The sequence below is a fragment of the Spermophilus citellus genome (genome assembly GCF_964194105.1).
Source record: "Spermophilus citellus genome assembly, chromosome: 11".
In the NCBI taxonomy this organism is placed as follows: domain Eukaryota; kingdom Metazoa; phylum Chordata; class Mammalia; order Rodentia; family Sciuridae; genus Spermophilus; species Spermophilus citellus.
Genome location: NC_138192.1, coordinates 41,778,435 through 41,803,858, shown reverse-complemented (window position 1 = coordinate 41,803,858; position 25,424 = coordinate 41,778,435). Strand labels below are relative to the sequence as shown.

Here is a 25,424-nt window from a genome sequence, read left to right as displayed (position 1 = left end):
AAAATCATTCAGTTCAGTCTTCCAAGTTTTAAGAATAAGAATTAAGAAAATGATGGGCTGGGGATGTGGCTCAAGCGGTAGTGTGCTTGCTTGGCATGCGCAGGGCGCTGGGTTTGATCCTCAGCACCACATAAAAAATAAAGATGTTGTATCCACAGAAAACTAAAAAAAGAAAATGAGATCAAAGGGTTAATGGCTCTCTAAAATAAACACTATATAGGAGAATCTTTTCAAATTTTAATACAGGAGTTAACAGATCTGGATTAGGTCACCTGAAAATCTACGCATCAATCATGAGTTTGATTCTCTCTGTACACTGCAAAACAAGTTTCATAAAACTAACATGCTGAACTCCATAGAAAGTTCATATATTCAACAAATATTTAGTCACATTTTTCACTAGTTTAAAAAGTCAAGAGAAAACTATGTCTACCTGGTAATTTCAAACCCAAAAGCTGAGAAGAAAATTACATTTTAACACAAATTCTAGCAACATTCAATTTTGCCCTCAGACCCGATTCTTTCATACTCTCGATCTTAGTACCACCTCATACCCAGTGTGTCATATTAGAAGCATAAGAATTTCAGGCCTGTACCATTCTTTTTCTAATTCTCCTACTCTGTTAATGTCTGCTAAAAATTTTGTCTGCCTTTTATTTTTTCCATTGCATCTCTGGCTTGATTATTATAATGGCAGTAAATACTCTCTCCCTGTATATTTCCTTATTTTTTTCCCAATCTACTCTTTATGAAGCATGGATAATAATATATAATATATGATGTATTATTTAGATTTTTTGGGGGGTGTACCAGGGATTGAATACAGGGGTGCTTAGCCACTGAGCAACATCTCCAGCCCTTTTTATTTTACTTTTTTTGAAGACAGGATCTTGTTGAGTTACTTAGGGCCTTGTTAAGTTGCTGTGGCTGGCTTTAATTTGTGATCCTCCAGCCTAGCTTCTAAGCTGCAGGCATGCGCCACTGTGCCCAGATGGATAATCTTTTTTAAAAATTTGTTCTAATTAGTAATATACAATGGTAGAATGTCTTTTGACACAACATACATAAATAGAGTATAACTTCTCGTTTTTCTGGTTGTACATGATGTAGAATCACACTAGTCATGTAATCATATATGTACATCAGGTAATAATGTCCGATTGATTCTTCTATCCTTTCCACCCTAATACCCTCTCTCCCCTCCTTTCACTCCCCTCTGCCTAATGCAAAGTACCTCTATTCTTCCCTAACACTCTCCCCCTGCCCCTTATTATGAATTAGCATCCACATATCAGAAAAAACATTCAGCTTCTGTTTTTTTTTGGGACTGGCTTATTTTGCTTAGCATGATATTCTTCAGCTCCATCCATTTACCTGCAAATGCCATAATTTCATTCTTCTTTAAGGCTGAGAAATATTCCACTGTGCATATATACCACATTTTCTTTTGGATAATGATCTTTTAAGAATATATATATGTGACCATGTATTCCCTTGCTTAAATCTGCTATGGGTTTCCCACTGCTCTTAGAACTGAATTTCTGTAACATGGCCTACAAGAACAGGCATAAACTGGTCTTCATCAATCTCTCCAGCCTCACTGCCTGACCTAACTCAATTAAACTATTCGTATTCTTGCTTATCTCTGTTTCTTGAATATGCTGTTCTCTTTGCCTAAAATATCCTCTTAATATGCTTTTCTTAAATTCATTTCTTTTTTCAATAGCATTTATCACAATTATTATCTTATTTCATCAGTACTGTTAGTTATTTGCATTATATGTATATAAAAACCCACCAAATATATTTTTGCATGGAATAAATTAATGAAATTATTTTATCCAGAAGGTCTTTAAACATCCCTCCTTAAATTTTTGGGGAAGGATGGGGATTTCTATTTCATAAATGTTTCCCCCAAAGAATGTATTTGCTTAGCTTAAGACCTCTTTTATTAAAATATCTTTATTTTTATTTATTTTTATGTAGTGATGAGGATCAAACCCAGGGCCTCACATGTGTGAGGCAAGCACTCTACCACTGAGCTACAACCCCACCCCTATAAGATCTCTTTTTATCTCAGCTTTTAGGGTCAATTTATTTTGAGATCATACAATTTTCAGTAATTTTTTGGATATATTTTATACTATTTATTTATTTTTGGTACTAGGGGTTAAACCCAGGGTGCTTTACCACTGAGTCACATCCCAGCCCCTTTTATTTTTTATTTTGTCTCAAATAAGTTGCTAAAGCTGGTCTTGAACTTGTGATCCTCTCTTGCCTCAGCCTTTTGAGTTGCTGGGATTACAGGCATGCACTTGGCTTATACACTTTTATTTTTTTAAAAAAGCATCTGAAGCAGGCAACTCAGAGTTCCATTGGGAAAAAAAAATTCTAATGTCTCTATGAAAGAAAATAAAATATAAAAATTGTGCTCTTGACACAACAGGCCTTTCCCCCTTAAAATTTAGATATATGAATTGCAGAGGATTTTCTGTTATTATCTAGGCTGCATACTATTTAAATAAAAATCCCCTGCTTTTAGTAGGACTTGCTAGGCAAATAAGAGTGATAACTCAGCTAAGGTTTTAAGTTTTACACCTTCTACCTTTTATTCACAGTGCTTAGTTCACAATTCCAAATTTTCAAATCTACTATCAAGGTTAGGTCTTTTGGTTATTGACATAAGTTAAAAGTTAATAATTCTTTGTAGGAGTATTATATATAGGACTAGAACTAATGGGTACACAGTTGCTTTTCTTAAGGCATATTAATGTTTGGCAGGTGAATCAAAACCACCTAAAGGTAGACGTACTTACTGAAATTGCTACTGTATAAGCTTTAAAAGGAGCAAATACATATTAATTGTTTAAGAAACAGTAAACACATTTATTTCAATTAAACTGATTAATAAACTAGTATTTAAAGTTAACACAAAGAGGCAACAATCTGTTAGTTTTCAGTGTTCAAGTCATTGTACCAGAACTAACTTTAGAGAAAGTGTGCATAGCTGGTGTACCAGTAGCAAATTAAAAAAAGCAGAAAACAATAAAGCTTCTATCTGAACACCTTTTAATTCACTATTTTATATGCCTTGGGTCAAATCTCTGCAAAAATAAGAAATAATTTAAATATTACCTCCAATAAAAGAAGTACATACAAAACCTACACAACATGGCTATAAAATACAAAAACAGGAATAAAATTAGTAGTATAATCTCTGTCAAAGTGTTCTTCAGGTATATAGGTTCTAATTCAGTAATGACTGTACTTAGTGAGGCCTCTGAAAATATTTCTTGCAAACAGAAATTCCAGATAACTCATTATTCAACAGTTAAAATTGAGTTTATTTATTGGGCTAATAACAAAATAAAGAAGATTTAGTGATACGAAGAAAAATTTCAAAATGCAAATGATCCAGAAAGGAAAAATTGTTTTGAATTGGGGGTCTTGCTAAGTTGCCTAGGCTAGCCTTGAGCTTGCAATCCTCCCGCTCCAAATTCTTGACTTCCTGGGATTACAGGCATGTACCACCATGCCTGGATTAAAAATTGACTAAATTTTCATATCAATAAAAACAAATCTAGAAATTACCAAGCAATATTTCATTCTGAAAACTTTAGTGAAAATTTGCTGTACTTACCACTAATTGTGAGACATTTATAACTGGCAATTAGCCATCTGCTTCATTGAGAAAATGAGCCATTTATTAAGGAAACTTTATTTTTCACAAAACTTAATATTAGCTTCAACTTCCTAAACCCACACTGATATTAGTAAAAACAATTTTTTCATTGTTCATTAGACATCATGAGTTGTTAACTTTTATATACTAAAAAAATGCAAAGAAAAATAAAGTACTAATGCATGCTACAACATGGATGAATCTTGAAAACGTTATTAAGTGAATTAAAGTCAGTCATTAAAAAACATGTTATATAATTTCATTCAAAGAGATGTCCAAATCGGAAATCTATAGGAACAAAAAACAGATTAGATTATAATAAAATAATAATTTCATTATTACTATTAGCATAGGGATAGTTAGAGGTTACTGGGTTCTTTTCAGGGTGATGAAAAAGTTCTAAAGCTGTGATACTTGTGCATACCTGTGAATATACTGAAAACCATTAAATTGTACATTTAAAAATCTGTGCAGCCAACTTAAAAAACTTTTGCATTTGTAGAGGAAAACAGAACTTCACAATATAAAATCAGGAATGTGTAAAAATGGATTCCTAATTTTTGTCCCTTGCTGATATTTTTTTCTATAGATTCAAAGGAAAAAAGAGACTCTACCTGTTGTTAAGAGTCTATGTTTTTTTTTTTTTTTTTTAATTTTTGGAGTATTGGGGATTGAACTCAGGGGCACTCAACCACTGAGCCACACTCCCAGCCCTATTTTTGTTTTCTTTAGAGACAGGGTCTCTAAAAGTTGCTTAGCGCCTCACTTTTGCTGACGCTGGCTTTGAACTCATGATCCTCCTGCCTCAGCCTCTAGAGCTTCTGGGATTATAGGCATGTGCTACTGCACTCAGCTTAGGATTCTATTTTGTTTTACTAACATTAGCTATGTATTTCTTACCTTCCCACTTATTCCTCCACCTACTAATTTCGATTTGTACCAACCTACTCTAAATAAAATGACTTATTAAAGCAGCCAGTACTTCCTGATTTCCCAATCTAATGGACTGTTTTGATATTTCTATTTTCATCTACCTCTGTTATTTTATTTTTGGTGAAACTGTTTCCCTTTGGTTGACTTTTAAGACAAATGGTCTCATGATTCTTCTGCTATCTTTAGAACTCCAGTCTTTATCTTCTCATCTACCTTTTAAGTCTGCCTTTTCAGAGAATTTTGTCCTAGTAACTTTCATCTTTACTGATGACTCTTGAGTCTATTAACTCAAGCCTCATTCATTCACCTGAAAACCAGAGCCTTTCAACTGACTATCTCCTTGATCTCTGTTGGGTACTTTAAAATATACCTAAGGTATATCCCATTCCATTCATGCTTGCCCCTTATTTACTTTCACAGTTAACAGGACCAGTTACCAGCCAAAAACATAGGGGCTATTCCTATTATCCTTGCATATACTAATAATCAAGTCTTGCCAGGCTATTGCCTGAATATCTTTCAAATGTGTCCTTTCCTCTTTTCTTCTTCATGGCCTCCTAATACCTCCCTTACTTACCATCCTTTTTGCCGAAGTAATCTTTGTAATGTCAAAGTAACATTTAAAACACAAATTTCACTATGGCATTACACTGTTTAAAAAATTCTGTAGTTACTCCTCAACTTGTACACCAAAATCTGTATTTCTCAACTGGCACACTATTAGCATTTCAAGTAAGACAGTTTTTCATTGTTCATTGCTGTTTTACCGGTCTTTTTAGCACCCCTGACTTCCCAATAGCATTCCACACTCATTGGGACAATAAAAATGATCCCTGCAAACTTCCTCAAGACCTTATGGTATTGGTACTCTTAGATTGAGGACAATTAGATATGCTTTGTGTTTCTCATCTTACCACACCTTTCTCATTTACCATACTCCTTGAGTCACAGGGTTCAAGGTTGTCTAACGAAAGACACAGCCTTTCTTCCAACCTACTATTATGCCTGGGCATTTCAGATAGAAAAGAACATTTCTATTTGAAATATTTGTATCTGAAACTCTGAATCCAAGACTCAGCCAGACACAACTTTTCTTAAAAATTTTTTTTTTATAGTTGTAGACAGACAGCATGCCTTTATTTTGTTTATTTTTATGCAGTGCTAAGGATCAAACCCAGTGCCTCACAAATGCTAGGCAAGCACTATGCCACTGAGCTACAATCTCAGCCCCAGACACTACTTTTTCAGTGAAGTCCTCCCTTTCCTTTCAAACAGAGGTTGGATCTCTCTCTCTCTCTTTTTTTAAAAATATTACCTTAAACACTTCCTTTGCATTTTTTCTAGTTTATTTATCATTTGTCCTTTTTTTATTTAAAATTTTTTTTCTTGTACTTGTAGAGGACAGAATGCCTTTATTTTATTGGTTTATTTATACATGGTGCTAAGGATTGAACCCAGTGCCTTAAACATGCTAGGCAAGTGCTCTGCCACTAAGCTACAACCCCAGCCCTTATGTGTCCTTTTCTAGCACAGAGATAGTGAATACTTCAGGATCAGAGATGATACCTCATTCAACTTTATATTTACAATGTTTAGGTCAGTGCTTGATATACCATAGATACTCAATATATGCCTGTTTCATAGATACACTTTTTTTTTTTTTTTTTTGTGTGGTGCTGGGGATTGAACCCAGGGCCTTGTGCATGCTAAGTAAGCACTCTAACAACTGAGTTATCTTCTGTGTGTTCATACCTAGGAGCATTGTTTTATTTTAATTTTACTGAATATCAAATAACTATTACATTGGGAAGCTCACATCTAGATGAGGGATTCATAACCTTGGTGCCTTTTACCTCATGAAAGTATTGATGAGATGTTTTGTGGATAGCTTTTTTTGTGGAGTTTTAAAGCAGCTTGAAAACCTGACAAAAAGTTAAAAACTACTCACCCAGTACCATGACAAAGTATTCACTCAAATAAGCACTTTAAAAAGCTTTGGGGGCAGTGAGCTGGAACTGTGGCTCAGCGGTAGTACACTTGCCTGGTATGTGTGAGGCACTGGGTTCGATTCTCAGCATCACATATAAATCAATAAAATAAAGGTCTATTAACAACGAAAAAAAAAAGCTTTGGGGGTAAATTAGATTTTTTTTTTTTTAAAAGCTTTGGAAGTAAATGTTTGCCAACTCAGCAATAAAGAACAAAAATTCTGCATTTAATTACCTTTAAGACCTCATTATAAATGAATACACTGAATTCTTAATTTGGTTGGGTGCACTATGAGAAGCCATATATTTTTCTTTTTTTCTAATGACTAATACCATCTCTCAATTTCACATCAGAGCCTATCTTGGTGATTTTGTATTTCCTCAAATATCTAAAAGTTATGAATTTTTACATCATGATAACATGCATAATGCAAAAAAAATTTATACATGTGCATACAGTAGACCAACAACATATGAGCCCTAAAAAACTAAAATGCCTTTGGGGTACTTCAAATATCTGCTATCTTACTTTAATACTCTAACTCAATAATGAAAATATATAGCAAAATTATTGTGCTCTAGAAGCAATATAAACCTTATAAATATAATTTTTACCTGGGATTGTTTTTTAATGTATTTACTAAAAATTCATGTAGATCTATGCCAGTTGAATCAGTGTATTCTTGACTGGAATCTAAAAAACAACAACACAAAAATCCTGTATAAAGTTGTTTGAAAACAAATCCTTTTCCCTTTTACATATGATGTATACTTTAAACGAGATGCCCCACATTAAAAAAAAAAATTGACAATGTAGGAAAAGAAATTTATCAACTCAAATGATAACAATTTTTCTACTCTTGTATAATGTGTATGACACGGGTTTATATAACTACATGGACATGCATATTCTTAAAAAAACGATTCTCTCACACATGTCAGAATAATTTACTCTGAATTCTTTTAAGATTCTCTTACATACTCACCACACCCTCATGTTAAAAAATACAAGTTCCTTAGGTAAAAAATTCAAATGATTTAGATAATTAACCATATTTGTATCAAATTAAAAGTTCACCTCACTTATGAAAATAAATGGAGACAGTAATTTTGAAGTAGATAAGAATTTTAGTTCTCCAAGAATAATTTTTTTTTTTTTAAATATTTATTTATTTTTTCTTAATTCTCCGCGGACACAACATCTTTTGTTTGTATGTGGTGCTGAGGATCGAACCCGGGCCGCACGCACGCCAGGCGAGCGCGCTACCGCTTGAGCCACATCCCCAGCCCTCCAAGAATAATTTTACGTATTTAGAATTCTTTCATGTCTATTAGCAAACGCTTGCTTTCAAAATATTTTTTAAAGTCATGTTTCTTTCCTTTAAAATATAATATCCTTATGCAGTTTATAATACTCATGAACATAACTGAAATGATGGTGAAGACTTTCAAAACTTTTTATGAAAGATAAACATTCTGGGTTTCTAAGAATATTCTTATGGGGCACTAAATATCATGGCATCAGTTCTTTATATCATAAGGAAATTAATGAAATATATACATATATGTATATGTATATATGTATATGTGTGTGTGTGTGTGTGTGTGTGTATGTAAAATAAGTTGCTAAAGTCTCACTAAGTTGCTGAGGATGGCTTTGAACTTGCATTCCTCCTGCCTCAGCTTCTAGAGCTACTGGCATTACAGGTGTGCACCATCACATCCAGTTTAACATACAAATTATAAATGATTTCAGTATGAAAGACAGACAAGCAAGATCAAGTTGAGTATCTTCCTTAGTGATGAGTATGTGCTGCCTGCCATTTTTGGCCAAAGCATCTAACTGATGTACAGAAGTATGTTAGACCAGATTAATAAATACTACAGGGTCTCTCTCCAGTCTGCCTTTTTTTTTTTTTTTTTAATTTTGTATTGGAGACTAAATCCAGGGCCCTTTCTCACTATGACAAAGGGCCCAGTACTTCTCATTTTTTATACTGAAACAGGGTTTTGCAAAGATGCTAAGGCTGGCTTCAAACTTAAGATCCTCTTGCTTCAGACTCTTGAATTGCTGGGGTTTCAGGTGTTTGTCACCATATCTGGGCTGCTCTGAGTTGTTTTTAATACAGTTTTATTATATATAATTATTGAGGGATAAAGGATGAAATTATTGAGAGTGAAACTAAAATTATGTTAAAAAAATTGCAAACCTCTTGATAACATTTTTCTGGGCAACTTATCACTGGCCTTTTCTTTTTCTGCTTCATCTTTCAAGGGCTTCTCCTCTTTTTCAAATGACTGTGATAACTGGATCTGAATTTTTTCCTGTTGGAAGGCAAAATCAGTTATCCAATGAAAATATAAAGCAATTCATATAATACTACAAGGTTATATTTTCTGAGCAACACACAATTGTAGAGGAAGGAAAAAGATTTTAATTTTACCCAATTGGAAATTTCACACTAGAAAATAAAAGTATTTATTACTTTTATCAATATCTTGAGAAAAATGTTAAAATAATGTTTTCATTGGAAGACATCTTAGAAATTATTTTGGACAAAACAAGCATTTCCTATTAAGTGTATCTGTTTTTACTTGTAAGCTCCTGGAAGGTCAGAACTAAGGTTACCTTAACCTATTTTTTCATGCCAAGCAAAAGCATGGTAATTATCAGTCATGACAATGGAAATGCATGAGTGTTGAGTCAATAAAACTTCGGTTTCAGAGTACCTGTTAAAAGCACACATTTCCTTCATTCTCCCACCACAAACAAAAACACAAAATTTCCAAAATCAATGACATATAACTTAAAATGATTATTTCCTATTTAATATTTATATATCACTGTGTTTCTTTCAATTACCACAAAGTTGTTTTAGAAATATTTCAAAGAAGATTGAGTTCATTCAAGATATATAATGCTGAACTGTAAAGAAAACCACATTCTATAAAACTAAAATGGAACACTTTGTATTTTATTTTAAAACAATCTCATTCCATGCAACACAGAACCCAATAGAATTACTGGAAATTAATTCATACAGTCTGAAAAGGGTAAAAATCATGTTGAGCTTTCTTTATTTGGGCAATGTTATAAAGAAAGCTAGGATCTATTCCAGACCATTTGTACTAAAGATAAAAGTTTAGTCTATTGAGTACTAAATTAAAATATGTACTAAAAATTAATATTAAAAAAAGTTCAGTGTATTTTTAGACTAAGTTATAGTGTTGTTCTTTTGTGATGAAAAACATCAAGACAATTATCTAGCTTTTCTGGATGGTGGTGGTGGCAATAGAAGCAGTAAGTCAGTATCAAAGAGGATATAAATTTCAGGGTTTTCAAATTTGCAGCTAGTGGAATTTTTTTACTTATATATCTACTCCCACAATAGCCTTTACAGAATCTTGATCAAACACATTTTGCTGTTTTCATCTAATTTTTGTTCTTTTAATCTATTCCCTCCTAGTTTGTGCTCAGAATATAGTGTAAATGCTGTGTACTGGCAATCTTCACCTGGATGATGAACATTTGCTTTATCCTCTGTTTTGCTTACCCAAAACACTTGGCTACTTATTACATTCATCAACCAGTTTATCACATTTTTCACTGTGATTAATTTCTAAGGCATTTTCCTTAATCTTTCTGTAATTGTAAAGCAGGCATTTGGAAATAAATTTCAGAACTATTTTTCATAAGTAGAACATTTAGGAGTTTTCCTGACTTGCAGCTTCTTGTTACAAATCCAGATGGGGAAAAAAAATTTCATATTACCTCCTCTTAGACAATCATTCAAAGGCTTTTCCAATGACTAGCAGATTTCATTTCCAATACTGCTCTTAAAGCCATACATTTACATTCTAGATATTGAATTATTTAATCAAAATGAATGTTATTAAAAAAATCTAGTAGACTTAATATGAAAGGACTTAGTCTTCAGTTGGCCTTCCCCCCCCACTAGTAAATAAACAAGACATATTTTAAATGCTGAAATCCTTATATATAAATTTTTCTGACCACAAATAACTAGAGCATCATAAAAAGCTATAATTCCTTTATTCTTTACTGTCATTGATATCTTTATTGAGGTCACTTCCCTCTCATAATCTCTCATAGACATAAGTGACATTTCTCTTTTGATTGCCTCTCAACCTTTTTTATAATGAGTTTTATTCCAAGTTAATTCCTCAAAAATATATCAAGCATATTAGTTGAAAAGTATCTCCAGCATCAAGGATAAGATAGTAGCATATTTCGTTTATTTTCCAGTATTTATTCTGGTGCCATTTGGTTAACTCAATGCTTGAAAAAGTTCTATAAAAGAAATATCTTTTATGCAAAGAGGTAGTAATAATAGGTTAACATCTAAAAAGAAAAAAATATGTCTGAGAATATAAGGAAACATTATATTAAGGAGTAACTAAGTTCTGACATAACCATCTCATTCATTATCCACATGATGTAAACCATTTTTAAAAACTGTTAACACAAAAATTATCAACAATGTATACATTAAAATACATTATATATCCCTGTTATTTTTTTCTCACATGAATTTTCATTAGTCAGATTTATTGAGTACCTTAAGATTTTTTCCCTTCAATGTGTTTTCACATAAGGTAAAATACATTGAAAAATAAGAAAAGATGATGATACCATTCTCAAAAATTACCCACTTTTTCTGCATTAATACACTTACAAACACCCAATCTTTCTCATGCCCTCAATCTCCTTTGATTATTATACTATGAGGCTGAAATGATATAGAATTACAGTAAACAGAAAGAAGAAATGAATTTTCAAAGAACACTATACTGTTTATTGCTCCATTATGAATAGGTGCATTCTTCACTCTCATTTGTACAAAAGAACTTTTAAAATTTGCTTTTCAAAAAAACATTTTGCTAAGTTTCTTCTTTTTTCTTTCAGAGTATGTCATAATTGTTCAGACTTAACAACCATGCAAAAAGCTAAAGGTATATATTTGAAAATGTTCTCCAGACAATATTACTTAATAAAATATTCTGACTATATTTCTGCTTTTTGTTAGAAAGTCTGCTAGTTTATTGCTAATATGTATCTATTTTATCAAGTTAAAACATATGTCTATCTCCTAAGGAGCTAATTTTAAAAAAAAATTACAAAGAATTTTGAATCTGATATTGACACTTGAACAAATATGAAAGAAGAAAGATTTTTAAGAACATTTCATTAACAACTGATTTTATTTTAAAATTTTATTTTCTTTAAATCCTAGAAACAAAGTATGGTGCATATTCTAAATGTGTGCCAACTATCTTTAGTATCTATAGTATGCTTTTAAGAGCATCATCTGAATAAAGGCAAAGTATAATTTTCACTTGAATCACCAAATACAGGTATATTCTTTAAAAAAGATGTGCAAAATGGCATGACATTTTCTTTTTCTTTTTTTTAAAATTAGTCACAGCTTCTTAAATAACCACAAAGTTGCCTCCATTGTTTGGAAATGGTTGGGATACAGGAGCATTTTAGGTTGCTAGAACTTTTATAAAGTAGAACAAACCACTAACATCCCAAGTTATCACAATGATGAACAGTGGTGAAAAGTCTAAAAACATTTATGCACAAATGTCCCAAATGTAACATGAGACAAAGATCAATCCACAGCTGAAATTAATAGAAAGGTAAAATCATAGCATTAAAAAGAATGTAACAGGAAAACTGGATTATTTGCTTGAATCTCATTATTCTACATTTTTTAAGTACAGATAGAAGAATTAGAAGTATGAGACAACTATTAAAGAATTACATTAAAATGAAAACTGGCTTTACCATGCATTCATCTTAAGTCAAATAATGTATTAAGCTGAAGTCCTGGGCAATTTCTTTTCAAAGAATCAATATTATAAAAATTTCTCAAACTAAAAAGTAAAAGGACAAATTTCATCATAATAATACTTGCTGAAAATACAATTTAATATTTTATAACATTTCAACAAAAATTTTGTAATTATCTTTAAGTTAATAGTCCCAGTTATTATATGATCCCAAAGTTTTACCAAAAGAGAAATCATTATTTTAAGCCTTAGACTAAAGCAAAGAGTTTTTCCATCTTTTCTTATGTATCCTGTTTTTTTTACTTAGTAAAAACAAAACAAATAGAATACACGCACACACACTTAACCATATGAAAAATTTCTCCAGTTCCACCATGTCTTCAAATAACAATTTTTGTTTTGCTTTGTTTTGTTTTTACCTGGTTCTCCTGTGATATCTCTGCTGCAGGAGGTGGTGGAGACTCTTCACAAACTGCAAGGCTCCGAACTAGCTTTAACTTTGAGCTTGACTAGAGAGAAGTATTTAAAATTAACACTACATTTCATAAGTCTAGGGCATATCCAAAAGCCCCCTGGAGTGAGTTTCTAAATTTCTTTATAGTTTTTGCCATGTATAAAAATAGATGAAATGTACAAGTCAAATATATCATTAAGCACCTCTAAAGCCTTTTGTTAAGAGAAAAAGCAAACAACTGCAGTTTGGAAAATTGTAGCAATAGCAAGAATGGGAATAATTCCAACTTCAAAACCCAAGAATGGTGAGAAAGCAATTTCTCTATAGATAAAAAAACCATCCAAGATAAAAAAGCAATGCACAAAAGCAACTAGGCAAGACAAAAAAGCCCCAAATAAAACAAAACAAGCTTTCTGCCCCAAACAAAATATGAAAAAAAAAAAAAAAACTAAACTGAATGTAGTGCTATATGAAAACAAGGATTCATCAAGCATGAAGGAAGGCCCTTGGCATGCCAGCACACCAAAATATTTACTATACCTTAGACCTTTTTCCTGTCTGTCCAAATGACTGCAGTGGTCGCTGAACATACAACAAGAAAGATTTGTATTAAATTTCATACTGAGAGAGAAAATTTGCTTAATTCATAAACCTAAAACACAGAAAAACTGTGCACAAAGTATGCAAAATGAGGAAATCAAAGTTGGTTTCAGAGAAAGAGTATTGATTTCTCCCAGAAGCACACTTGAAGAAATTTCTCTAAAATCCTTCTGTGATTTGGCATTTTTCTTTAAGTCAGCAAAGAGCCATGATTCTGTATTAATTGAACTCAGTGGAACTTACAAGGTGATTTTATAGCAAAATAAGATAGACTTCTTCAGTATTTTATATTTGCTTTATAGCTAAGTTTGGGGGCAGGGAACCTCCCAAAACAACTCAGCAGTTTTAAGTAGCTGAAATCAGAAAAGTTCCAATCTTACTAAAGAGAATGAATGTTTCAAATGCAGAGTCAGAGTCCAACCACACATCTATTGAGCCTTTTGGCAATGTATGAAGCACATCACCAGTTTATTAGTGACAGAATCCTGTTCACCAAGTCTGGGGTAAAGCAATGAAGCAGAGATGAAAGAAAGAGGGCACACTTACAATATGGATGTTTAACATGACAGATTACCAGTCACATAACTGGAGAACCCACTGAGGCAACTAGTTCTAGTTTGTGATATCAGGCTTTGATTTGGGAAAGCAGTCAAAACACCTATGCATCAGAACCAGATAGATTTTTAAAATAGACTTTCTTCCTGCCTCCTTTCTGTCTCCCACTCCAAACCCAACCCCAACCAGCACAGGGTCCAGGCATCTACCATTTATACTCAGTAACATCAGGGAGCCAGTTTGGTAACAAATGCAAAACATATGAAACATCCTCAAATCTCAGACTTATACATGTCACATAAGAAAGAAAATGGCCACCATTTTATTCTGACATTCAAACAAAGCCATTTTTTTATAGAGTCAACAGAAATAGGAGTCTATAGCAGCAGTACGTCATTCTTCCTATTTTGAGTCCAAAGATCTTCAAAGATAAGAGCATGATATTCTTAGGATTTTGACTCCGGATCACCAAATCAATAATAAAACAAAAGAAAAATCAGGACAAAATTAAGAAAAATGACTTTGTTTCTTATAGAGAATAAAATTCTATGTATGTGTACACATATACATGTATTATTGCTGCCTAAGAGGGCTTCTGCATGTTGGTACTGTTTTCTGTTTCTATTTGCTCTCTTCTTTAATCTGGTTAAAATAAAAAAAAAGTCTGTAACTTACATACTAAAAGAAAGAAAAGAAATTATACTACCATAGAGTCAAGGCTTGTAGGAACCAAAAAAAATGAGAGAAATCTAATAGATGGATACCAGGAAAATGCACGTGACTAGAAGAGTTCTAAGAAAGTATAAAGGAAATTAATTTGTGGCTTACTCTTGTCCTATGCTTTCAACCCTTGCAATTATAAGTACTAGTAGTATAAACCTTCTATTAAAAATGTCTAAAATAAAAGATGATTAAAAGGCAGAAGAGCTGGACTTAAATTTCTGACTGCTTCTTTACTAGCAGGTGACCCTGGTCAAACTATTTCAGTTTACTCTTATCTGTATAAAGTTTACACAGTTTAAACTAGTTCGCAGGGTTCTTAAAGAGATTCAGTGAAAGATTAAAAAAAAAAAGGTGGCTTTGGTATCAGAAAACCAATGTTCTATCTCTGTTTATTGGCCATGAGGTCTTTGATAAGTTACTTAATTTATCAGATGCTACTTTCAACCTGTAAAATAAAGATGATGCTATATATTGTTCCTATAGTACTGCTTTAGAGTATTCAAAGTCTTACATGTGTATTGACTATCTCAGTTTTAATTTGTAAGGAGCCTTTGATGATGCTGAAGAAAGATGAGGAAAGACACAGAGAACTAAAATTATCTTAATTTAACATCATGTAACTAACATGTTCTTAGTTTCTGCTATACACTAAACTTTGTGCCAGGAACTGGAGATATGAAAATAAATAAGACATAGGACCTGGTATTAAAGACTGCCCAAACCAGAATGAGCTACTTAAATAGCCAAACAGAACCCAAGAGCTTCACAATCTTAGTCCTGTGCCCTTTACATTACACCTATAAAAAAACATTTTGGTTGTGGATTACACATACACCTGGTAGACAGAATTCTAAAGATGGCCCCCAAGAGGACTCCCAATCTCTACCTATTTAATTGATTACTAATCTAGGCACTGGTATGAAGGGATTGTACACAAGTAACTGAGACAAGTCAGTTGATTTTAGGATACAGATTTAGGATTCAGGTGAGTCTGAGCCATTCAACTGAGCCCTTTAAAAGCAAGGAGTTTTCTCAGGTAGAGAATACAAGGGAAAGTCAGACAGATTTAAAGAATTAAATACACCATTGTTGGTTCTGAAAATAGGACAATTTGAGAAGTACTGACTAGCCTCCTAAAAGCAGAGAGCCCAACAGCCAGCTTGGAAACCAGGACCTCAGACCAACAGTAAAAAAGTGAGTTCTGCTAACAACTGGAATGATCCTTAAAAGCATGTTTCCTCAGAAAAGGGCTCAGTCTCACTGACACCTTTAATTTTGGTCCTGTAAAACGCTAAGCAGAGAACCCAACTGGATCTACTATGAGCTGATAAATGAGTGCTCTTTTAAGTCTATAAGTTTGTGGTAATTTGTTACACAGTAAAACGAATGCACTACTACGTAAGTAAACTATAAACTGCCTAAGTGGCATTATTCAATAAAATTAGGTATTATTTCAGTTCAATAGCAAAGAACAAAAGTTATATAATGTATTCTAAAACACTGCCATACACACATAACAAAGCACAGAAAAAAGTTCTGTTTATGAAGTTAATATCCTTTATTTCATATTTGTTATCAATCTGGCAGTTAAATTTGGCTTAAAATAGGAATTCTCCAAATTTGGTATATAATTATTGTAAAATCAGATTTTGTCATTTACAGCACATTTTCATTCTTGGCAGAATTTTGCTGTCAGAAAAAATGTGGCAGCTAGTTTAACAGATCTTAACTAGTTCAAAGGGATGCTAATTAAATTAGAATTTAGATGGTTTAGAGACAAAGCACCAATTTATAATTTACACTGTTCTACAACGAAGTATAGGACAGGAACTAGGCCAACAAGTGGGTACAGAATATGCAACAATGTTAGTAGAATTTCAGTTTGAAACTAGTATTTAATGTATGGACAGAGCTGCCAGCTACCAGAATTTGGAGAATTGGGAACCAGAATAATATTCCTGGCTTATACAATGTTAACATAAAAATAACTGCCAATCTAATATCATTGAATTAAGAGGAAATGTGACTTAATTCAAAAAGGGGATCATTTTCCTTTATAATTAATAACTATTATGAAAGAAATTTTAATTTTAATGAAACCTTTAACTAAGACTCTTAACAGATCTTGAAGAGCTTATTCTCACCACTTCTCTGGATGGTAATAAGGGTTTTAATGGTAATTATGTGAAAGAATATAATGAATAAATGTCTAGGCTAAAGGTCAGAAGCAGTAAAAACAAAAGACACCATGCTGCCATTTGAAAGAGAAAACAAAGTTTTTGGAGTTAAGGGAGCTAACTTAAAAAAAAAAAATCAGTAAACCAACAAATTAACACAATCACTAGTTATTTTTAACACTTAACCTTCAGACCATAGAGCACAGGGTTGAAATCCAAAGGTCAAAGTCTTACACTATAAGGAAAGGTTCCCAGAGAAAGAAAGAGAAATAGACTTTCTGGTTATCTATATATTAAATGAAGGCAAAGAATCTCCTCATCCTATTGGTGATATACATGAAAATCATCCAAGGAAGTAAAAACAGTATATAAAAACATTTCTACACTTACAAAGTATGATAAACATCTTCATACATGTCATAGCAAAGTATTGTGAAGAGTGAACATATTTATAAGGTTTGTCATATATGCACATGACCCAGGTTCAATAGAAAGAGTACCAAGTTCTAGAAAGAGATTTAAAAAGTAAATTGTACCATGGGAAGTGAAGCAAGAAGTTCTAAAAAGAGAATTCATTCAAAATTAATAAAAGACAATAAAACTACAGCATGTAAATAGGGTTAACAGAAACAATAATTATTACATTGAAATTTTAGGGAGTTGTGTTAAGAAAGAAGTTTTACTTTTTATTTTAATATTAAAAAATCCATCTTGTATGATAATAAAGGGACAAATTTAAAAAGCCATTTAGTTGTGTTGTAGCTCATAAATAATTACTAATAATTATGATGATTATAATACTATTGTTAATACTATCTCCCATTTGTTAGGCTCTCTGTGTTAGGTACATTATACATCCTTTTAAAAAAATTCTTTATACATTTTTCATTGGTGCATTATAGTATATAATGATGAGATTTGTTTTCATATAATCATAAATACACACAATATAAAAATATACTTTGGAAAATATCACTCCCAAGCACTTCCCCCCTTCCTCCCATCTCTTGTCCCTCTCTTCTACAGATCTCCTTTTGATTTTCATGACATCCATCCCCACCTTTTCCTTTTTTCTCTCCAGCACTACATTACACACATCCTTTTTAATCTCTGCATGAAAAATAGAAAAATGATTTGCACGATTTCACATAGAGGCTTTTATTTGATGGCTTAAAAAGAAACATCTTTGTATGTTTCATCAATTAAGGAATTTATTGCCTACTCCTTTGCTCTCGATATTGAAAAAGTGTGGCTTTGTGCCCTGAATTTTTCTGAGAGCCTTATTAGAACACCATTGCTTTCTTTCCTCTTATCTTGCTCTCTGTTCCCTTTTAAAGAAATGTCTTGGAACTAATTTGGGGAATAGAAGACATAAGAGTCTCATCTTGATTATCAAAAGGCTTACTAAAGGGCTGGGGTTGTGGCTCAGTGGTAGAGCACTCCCCTAGCACGTGCAAGGCCCTGGGTTCGATCCTTAGCACCACATAAAAATAAATAAATAAAACAAAGGTATTGTGTCCAACTACAACTCAAAAATAAATATTAAAAAAAAGGCTTACTAAAGAAACTGGGAATGTATTCAACCCTACTTTAACTGAGTCTGTGTGTTGAAAATTCATTCATATACATTAGAAGCTATTCATGCATTCTGACAAACAAGGCTTGCTTAGGTGATAACAAAAATCAGCTCTCTTCTTCACTTCACAAAGATTACCAACACAGTTTGGATTGGCTATCCTATTTTAAAAAAATAGTTGACAAGGGATTGGGGAGTAGGGAGGCATTGTTTGAATTGTTCCAATATGTTTTGGATTGTGTATACACAATCTTTACCCAGTACCTTAGAGGTATCAAAGGAAGATAAAATGTTTAATAGTGTTAGAATAGGTAACTCCATACTAATCAGACTTTTTGTTTGATCCTCAGTATCATACCACACATATTAATAAAACACACAGTTCCTTGTTGATGCTGAAACAGATGACTTTCACATTATTTTTTGTAAAAACATAGGTAAAGTTACTTTCTAGTTTTATCTACTTCCATCCCCAATTTCTATTACTTTAGTCTCTTCTGTACATTCATTTCGACTGCTGTAGTCTCCTTGCCAGGTAACTCTGATGGAGGCATCTTGAACCCCAGAAACTCAAAACAAAATCAATTTTTCATACAGTAAATGCTAAATAAACATTTGAAGAAACAGTAAAGATCGTATTTGATGAATTAACATAAAATAAAGTCTCACTTTTTCCTCTTCCAAGTCTTTATAGTCACTATGCTATATGGAACATGAGATCAAAGACCTTGCCTGTTTTCGTTTATTGTATTTCCTTGGCACAGAACAGGTTTTCTTTTCTTTTTTGGTGCTGGGGATTGAACCCAGGGCCTTGTGCACGTGAGACAAGCACTCTACCAACTTAGCTATATCCCCAACCCCCAGAACAGGTTTTCAATAAATATTGGGATTGGGCTGGGTTAGAGTTCAGTGGTTTTTTTGGAGTTAAGGGAGCTAACTTAAAAAAAAAAGTGGTATAGTGCTTGCCTAGTATGCACAATGCCCTGGGTTTGATCCTCAGCATCATACCACACATACTTGTGCGCGTGCACACATACACACACACACACACACACACACACACACACACACACGAAAGAAAGAAGAAAAAAAATTTCCTGTATTACCTGTACAAACAACTGAGCCATGATGCAATAGTGGTCATAAGAATGTTCTTATAGGGCAATACTTAGACATGGTAGGAAACACAATAATACAAGTTAACCATGTATTGTTAAACACAACCTGGAAGAATGTTCATTAGGTGTAGAAAAGAGACTAAAATGAAATACAATTTCAATCACAAATGCAATAAAATTTGAGCAGATTTTCTCTGATACAATCAAGATACTGGCATGCTGCCATCACTGCAGTGTACTAATTACAGGGATGAAAATTTTTTGTTATTTTAAAAAGTGCTGTTACTAAAAATGACTGGAAAAAATCTGCTATTCCTAATTTCTTTGATAATTACTACTTGACTATGCTTAATCAGTGGGAACTAAGTAATTTTTATAGATGTAGAAGTTGGTATCTGTCTAACATGGTGTGTGGCACATAACAGGGAGAAACAGTTTTTGACTGAATAAAGGAATGAGATGATCTTTAAAGGAGCTTTCTTTAATTGTCTTAAGAAAATGGTGAAGGTAGAATTTTTGGCTTGCAGACCTCAAAGTCTTTAGGATACAGAAAAAAAAATGATACAATAGTTTTTCTATTTTAGGATAAATTTTTGTGGTACATTAAAGAAGGCTAAACTCTTTCCTACCAAGAGATTGGGTCTAATTTTTCATCCTATGAGCTGGGGCTATTGACATGTGTCATCAAAAGACAGTGAAACAGGGTAGGATGTCTAAGCCTAGTTCAAACCTTTGTTTGGCCTGTTGGAACATTCTCTCTGGGATTGCTGAGGTGCTACATAAGAAGTCTGACTACCTTGGATTGCTACATTGGAGGGATCATGGATGGATGCTCCTAGGTCCACATGAGTCCAGCATTCCAGCCATTCCTACCAAGATGCCAGACATGTGAAGGAAGCAATCCTGGATCTTCTAGGCCAGCCCACTGTCCAGTTAAATACCAGGATCTTTTTGAACACCTTATAAAATACAAAATTTCACTCAGCCAACTGCTGCATCATTTCCTGACCCACAAAATCTTACTAAAAAAATTGTGGGGCTGGGGTTGTAGCTCAGTAGTGGAGCGCTTGCCTCACAAGGGTGAGGCACTGAGTTGGATCCTCAGCACCACAGGAAAATAAAATAAATAAAATAAAAGTATTGTGTCCATCTACAACTAAAAGTATTTAAAAAAATTGTTAGCCTGTCATTTTGAGAACAGGTAATTGAAACACCTTGAAAAAGAATGAATACTGAAAGTACTACTTGACACAGTTTCAACCTATATTGAATCTAGCAATATAGCAACTGAATTTCTAACTAGGCCTGGAATTAAAAGTCTTGTCAATGGTTATTCAAAGTTAACATTGAATGCACAGCATCAATAGCATCAAGTGACATTTTTCCCCCTCACCAACCTCTACTTAGTCATGGTTGACTAAGAAACCCAGGGAAGATTGTTTTTGCCAATAGATCTTCTGCAGGTTCAATCTCTCTAGCTCTCTCTCCTCTAAGTGCTCTTCAGTTACATACTGAACTTTCACAGCATTGATAGGGAAGAGTAGAATATAAAAGTAGAAAGCCAATAAAACACATTGGCTACACACAAATAGAATTATGTTATATGACATATGCAAATCAAAGAGCTAAGACTCAGCAAGCTAATCCAGATAACTGAAAAACCAGCTGGGAAGCATGTCCCAGAGGGTCAACTTACCCATTTAGAATTCTGAAAAGTGAGTTTTGTATGAAGAGAAGCATAACTACATATTGAATATTAGATAATTGTAGCAACAGAGAAAGTCCTGTTTACCTGCAAATCAAGACTGTTGTCAATACAATGTTCATTCTTTTCTGCCAAAATCTTCCCATAGTTTTCTGATTTGATAAGATTTTCAACTCTGGTTGTATCTTTCATTTCTGCCTCCAAATCCTTCATTGTTTCAGTTTCATCTTTTACAGTAACAGTATCAGACATCCTCATTAGAGAAGGTTATTTTAGAATTCTATCGGGAACTTGAAGCCTTAACAAGAAAAAAAAATTAATTCAGTTTGAAACATTTTTTTACATTCATTTACTATATGATATTGACTGTGTACCTTGTATATTACAATATATAACACTGAATGTACATAGAAGCAAAATTTCTGCTTTTAAGGATTATATTATTTTGTGGTGGATATGTTTTTTAAAAAGCCACAAAACAGGGAGAAAAAAGATGTAATAAAGATACAAGGGCTGGGGATGTGGCTCAATCGGTAGCGCGCTCGTCTGGCATGCGTGTGACCCGGGTTCGATCCTCAGCACCACATACAAACAAAGATGTTGTGTCCGCCAATAACTAATAAATAAATAAATATTAAAAAAAAAAAAAAAGATACAAGGTGATTTAATTGTACACACTGTGAAAGTTTTTAAGAAACAGTAAGGAATGAACCACATCAAGATGGAAGATAATAGTTAGATGGTTACATATGCATATTTTGATGACCTTAAAAATCTTTTTCTTGCTGGAATGGGATACTACAATCCCAGTAGCTCAGGAGGCTGAGACAGGATTGCAAGTCTGAGACCAGCATCGGCAATTAGCAAGGCCCTAAGAAAATGAGTGATACCTGTCTGGAAACAAAACTTTTCTCTGAAGGCATACTATATTACCCGGTAGAAAAATATTTTCTTATCATAACTTCCATCTGTATTCTTCAAATTCCAAATTTCTTAAATTATCCTGATTTCAAAAGGAAGTAATTTTAAAAAATTAAAAAAAAAATCCTATGCAAAATATGCTTGTGGTTAGGGTTCAAAATGAACCCAGTAAAGCAATGAAACTCTGACTTATGTGATTCAATGCAAACAACATGTTATTATCAGAAATTCTAGGAAATGGAATCCATAGGGACCAAATACAGATATAAATATATCTCTAAGTCAATAGTGAAGAAAATACTGCAAACTTTACACTATATATCAAATAGAGATGTATCAGAGATTAAACCTAAAGAAAGATAGCTGTCATTTTAGGACATGTAAAAAATGTATTAAAACCAGCAGAACAATTTACTCTTTTTTTTTTTTTTTTTTTAAAGAGAGAGAGAGAAGAGAAGAGAAGAGAAGAGAAGAGAGTTTTCTTTAATATTTATTTTTTCAGTTTTCGGCGGACACAATATCTTTATTTTATTTTATGTGGTGCTAAGGATCGAACCCAGCACCCCACGCATGCCAGGTGAGCGCGTTACCGCTTGAGCCACATCCCCAGCCCCCACAATTTACTCTTATTCTTGATGTAAACAACTTATTTTGAAATGCATCAAAAAATTTAAAATCAATGGATAAATACAGAGCTGAAAATAGGTTAAAGCAAGTATTGTACAATGTTAATGGCAGAATAAAGGATGATTATATAAATGTTCACTGTAAAATTCTTTCCTCTTTTCTGTATTTTAACAAAGTTTTAAAATAAAACTTGATGAAAAAACTGTATAAATGGTTTTCTTTGTACAATTTGGAAATTTCAAGAGTTTAGTGAAATAAAGATCTACAATAAAGTACCTATAGATTTTAGAAATCTATAAATGTTTCTAAAAAAAAATGCCAAAGAAAAATAGATTCTAAAATTACAGGTATACTACACTGAATAAAAAATGCATCTTCTATTGGTGAGGCACAGTGGTTCAAGTCTGCAGTCCCATCTCAAAAACAAAACAAAACAAAACTAAAACAAAAATGTCTTCCTTAATTAGAATCCATACCATAAGTTAATTGGGTCATTCTGAAAATAATATTGCAAAATGGGAAGATGAAAGGGAGGCTACTGAAAACACTCTGGATCTTTACTTTTTACACATAAGATTTTGTTTGGTTTTTTTTAGTGCTAGGGATGGAACCCAGGGCCTCAAACATGCTAGGTAAATACTACACCAATGAAGTACATTCCCAGCACTATAGGTAAGATGTTTAAAGAAAAAGGGATATGGGGCTACAGTAGTAGCTCAGTGGCAGGACGCTTGCCTAGCATGTGCAAGGCACTGGGTTTGATTCTCAGCACCACATAAAAATAAATAAATAAGTAAATAAACAAACAAACAAACAAATAAATAAATAAAATAAAGGTATTATATCTATCTACAACTAAAAAAAGAAAAAGGGATGTGTTTTTCTGAAGGGATTGGAGAGTGTTACCTGATGTGTACTATGGATCTGAGATTGTGGTGTTCCACAAAAATAAAATAAAATAATCCAAGGTTCCTTTTCACAGCTGTCAGCCAGGATGTCAATTGTATTGAACCATCTGTATTCTGGCAGGAGGAGTCCCATGTCCTTATCACCACTGTAGATTCCTGGACTGAGATGGACTGTCTTGGATCAAATGTATCATACCTTTCAGTGGCCTAAAATTAAAACAAAAGGACACATTTTAGCAAAACAGTAGGGGAAATGGAACACTTCATAGCAATTTAGAAATTAAAAATACTACCATTAGGAGTTTTATTTTCTTATCTTAAACAAGAGTAAGGACACTTAGTTACAACTAATTCACACATATATTAGTTATGTAAACCTGAATAAGTCAAGGAGGCCTGGAGAGCTTATCAGTAAGAAAGGAGAGAGAGGAGAGGGAAGGAACTAATGTAAAAGGAGAACCTGCAACATGGTTAGTGATAAAAGGGAGACAGTAGCTCCACTTTATAGTAGGGAGTGGGGGAAAAAAAAAAAAAGACTTGCCCTAAGATCCCAACCAGGAACACTTTAACTCTAAAAACTATGATTTTTTTAAATAGCTTTTTTTCCCCCAGAGCTATAACCCTATGAACTTAAGATGGTAATTTTGAATAATACATCCTAGAGTTTTAAACATACAAATGAACAAAAGGTTATAGTAGTCAATTAACATTTTCAAAGAATCCTACTTTGTCTGTTAAAAGAAAATGTCTGTAAAGGGTAGAATGACAATTTTTAATAACATCTGAAAAACTCAGTGTCAAAAGTCTCTCCAAGTCATATCTCTCTCTACATATTTTTGGTACCAGGGATTGAACCAAAGGGCACTGAGCTATACCTCCAGTTCTTTTTTATATTTTTATTTAGAGAAAGGGTCTTGCTGGGTTGCTTAGGGCCTCACTAAATTGCTGAGGCTGGCTTTGAACTCACAATTCTCAGCCTACTGAGCCACTGGGTTTACAGGCTTGCACCACTGGGCCCAGCTCCACGTCATATTTTTTATAAAGAGAGAGAGAGAGAGAAAATTTCTAATATTTATTTTTTAGTTTTCGGTGGACACAACATCTTTGTTTTGTATGTGGTGCTGAGGATCGAACCTGAGCCACATCCCCAGCCCATCCACGTCATATTTTTAAAGTCAGTTTCATTTTATATTTATGTAGTTCAAGCAAAGACCTCATGGCAAGCAAATAATTCTAACATATGATTCTTCCATTTTCCTTTGACATTTATGTTGTCAATAAACAGAATTGTACCATTTAAGGTAAAACAACTGAGCAAAATGATGTTAAAGTACCAAGAAATCTATTACACATCTGTGCATGTATAAGAGAACATTTCATATCCCATGTTAATTCTTTAAAAGATATTTTGAAATATAATAATTTAGAACCCTGAAATATCTTCAGATTAGTTTTCACATCTCCATTAACTAAGGGCTAGTAAATAGAAAGGGGAGAATCATAAACAAATGTCAGGTTTTTTTGTTTTATTTTTTTAAATGGACACTATATCATCTCAATTTGATCAAGCTTCTCTGGCCACTAAATGGCTGTTTTTTAAGTTACACCAATACCAAACACAAACAAAAATGCCTTCAATA

The 25,424-nt window shown here is 33.1% G+C and overlaps 1 protein-coding gene across 8 annotated transcripts in view; it reads right to left on the bottom strand.

The window, feature by feature from the left end:
* Positions 1-23,920, bottom strand: part of R3HDM1 (R3H domain containing 1) — a 97,768-nt gene extending 73,848 nt beyond the window's left edge. For 6 of the 8 annotated variants that reach the window (XM_081262408.1, XM_081262409.1, XM_081262410.1 and 3 more), the window contains exons 1-6: positions 23,783-23,920; positions 21,416-21,626; positions 13,415-13,456; positions 12,840-12,929; positions 8,814-8,928; positions 7,219-7,297 (exon numbers count right to left, since the gene is read on the bottom strand). In XM_081262408.1, the coding sequence (XP_081118534.1) occupies positions 7,219-7,297; positions 8,814-8,928; positions 12,840-12,929; positions 13,415-13,456; positions 21,416-21,586 (497 nt within the window). In that variant the 5' untranslated portion in view covers positions 21,587-21,626; positions 23,783-23,920. The remainder of the gene's footprint in view (positions 1-7,218; positions 7,298-8,813; positions 8,929-12,839; positions 12,930-13,414; positions 13,457-21,415; positions 21,627-23,782) is intronic. The other 2 variants (XM_081262411.1, XM_081262415.1) reach the window with 1 other exon arrangement.
* Positions 23,921-25,424: the final 1,504 nt, after the last annotated feature.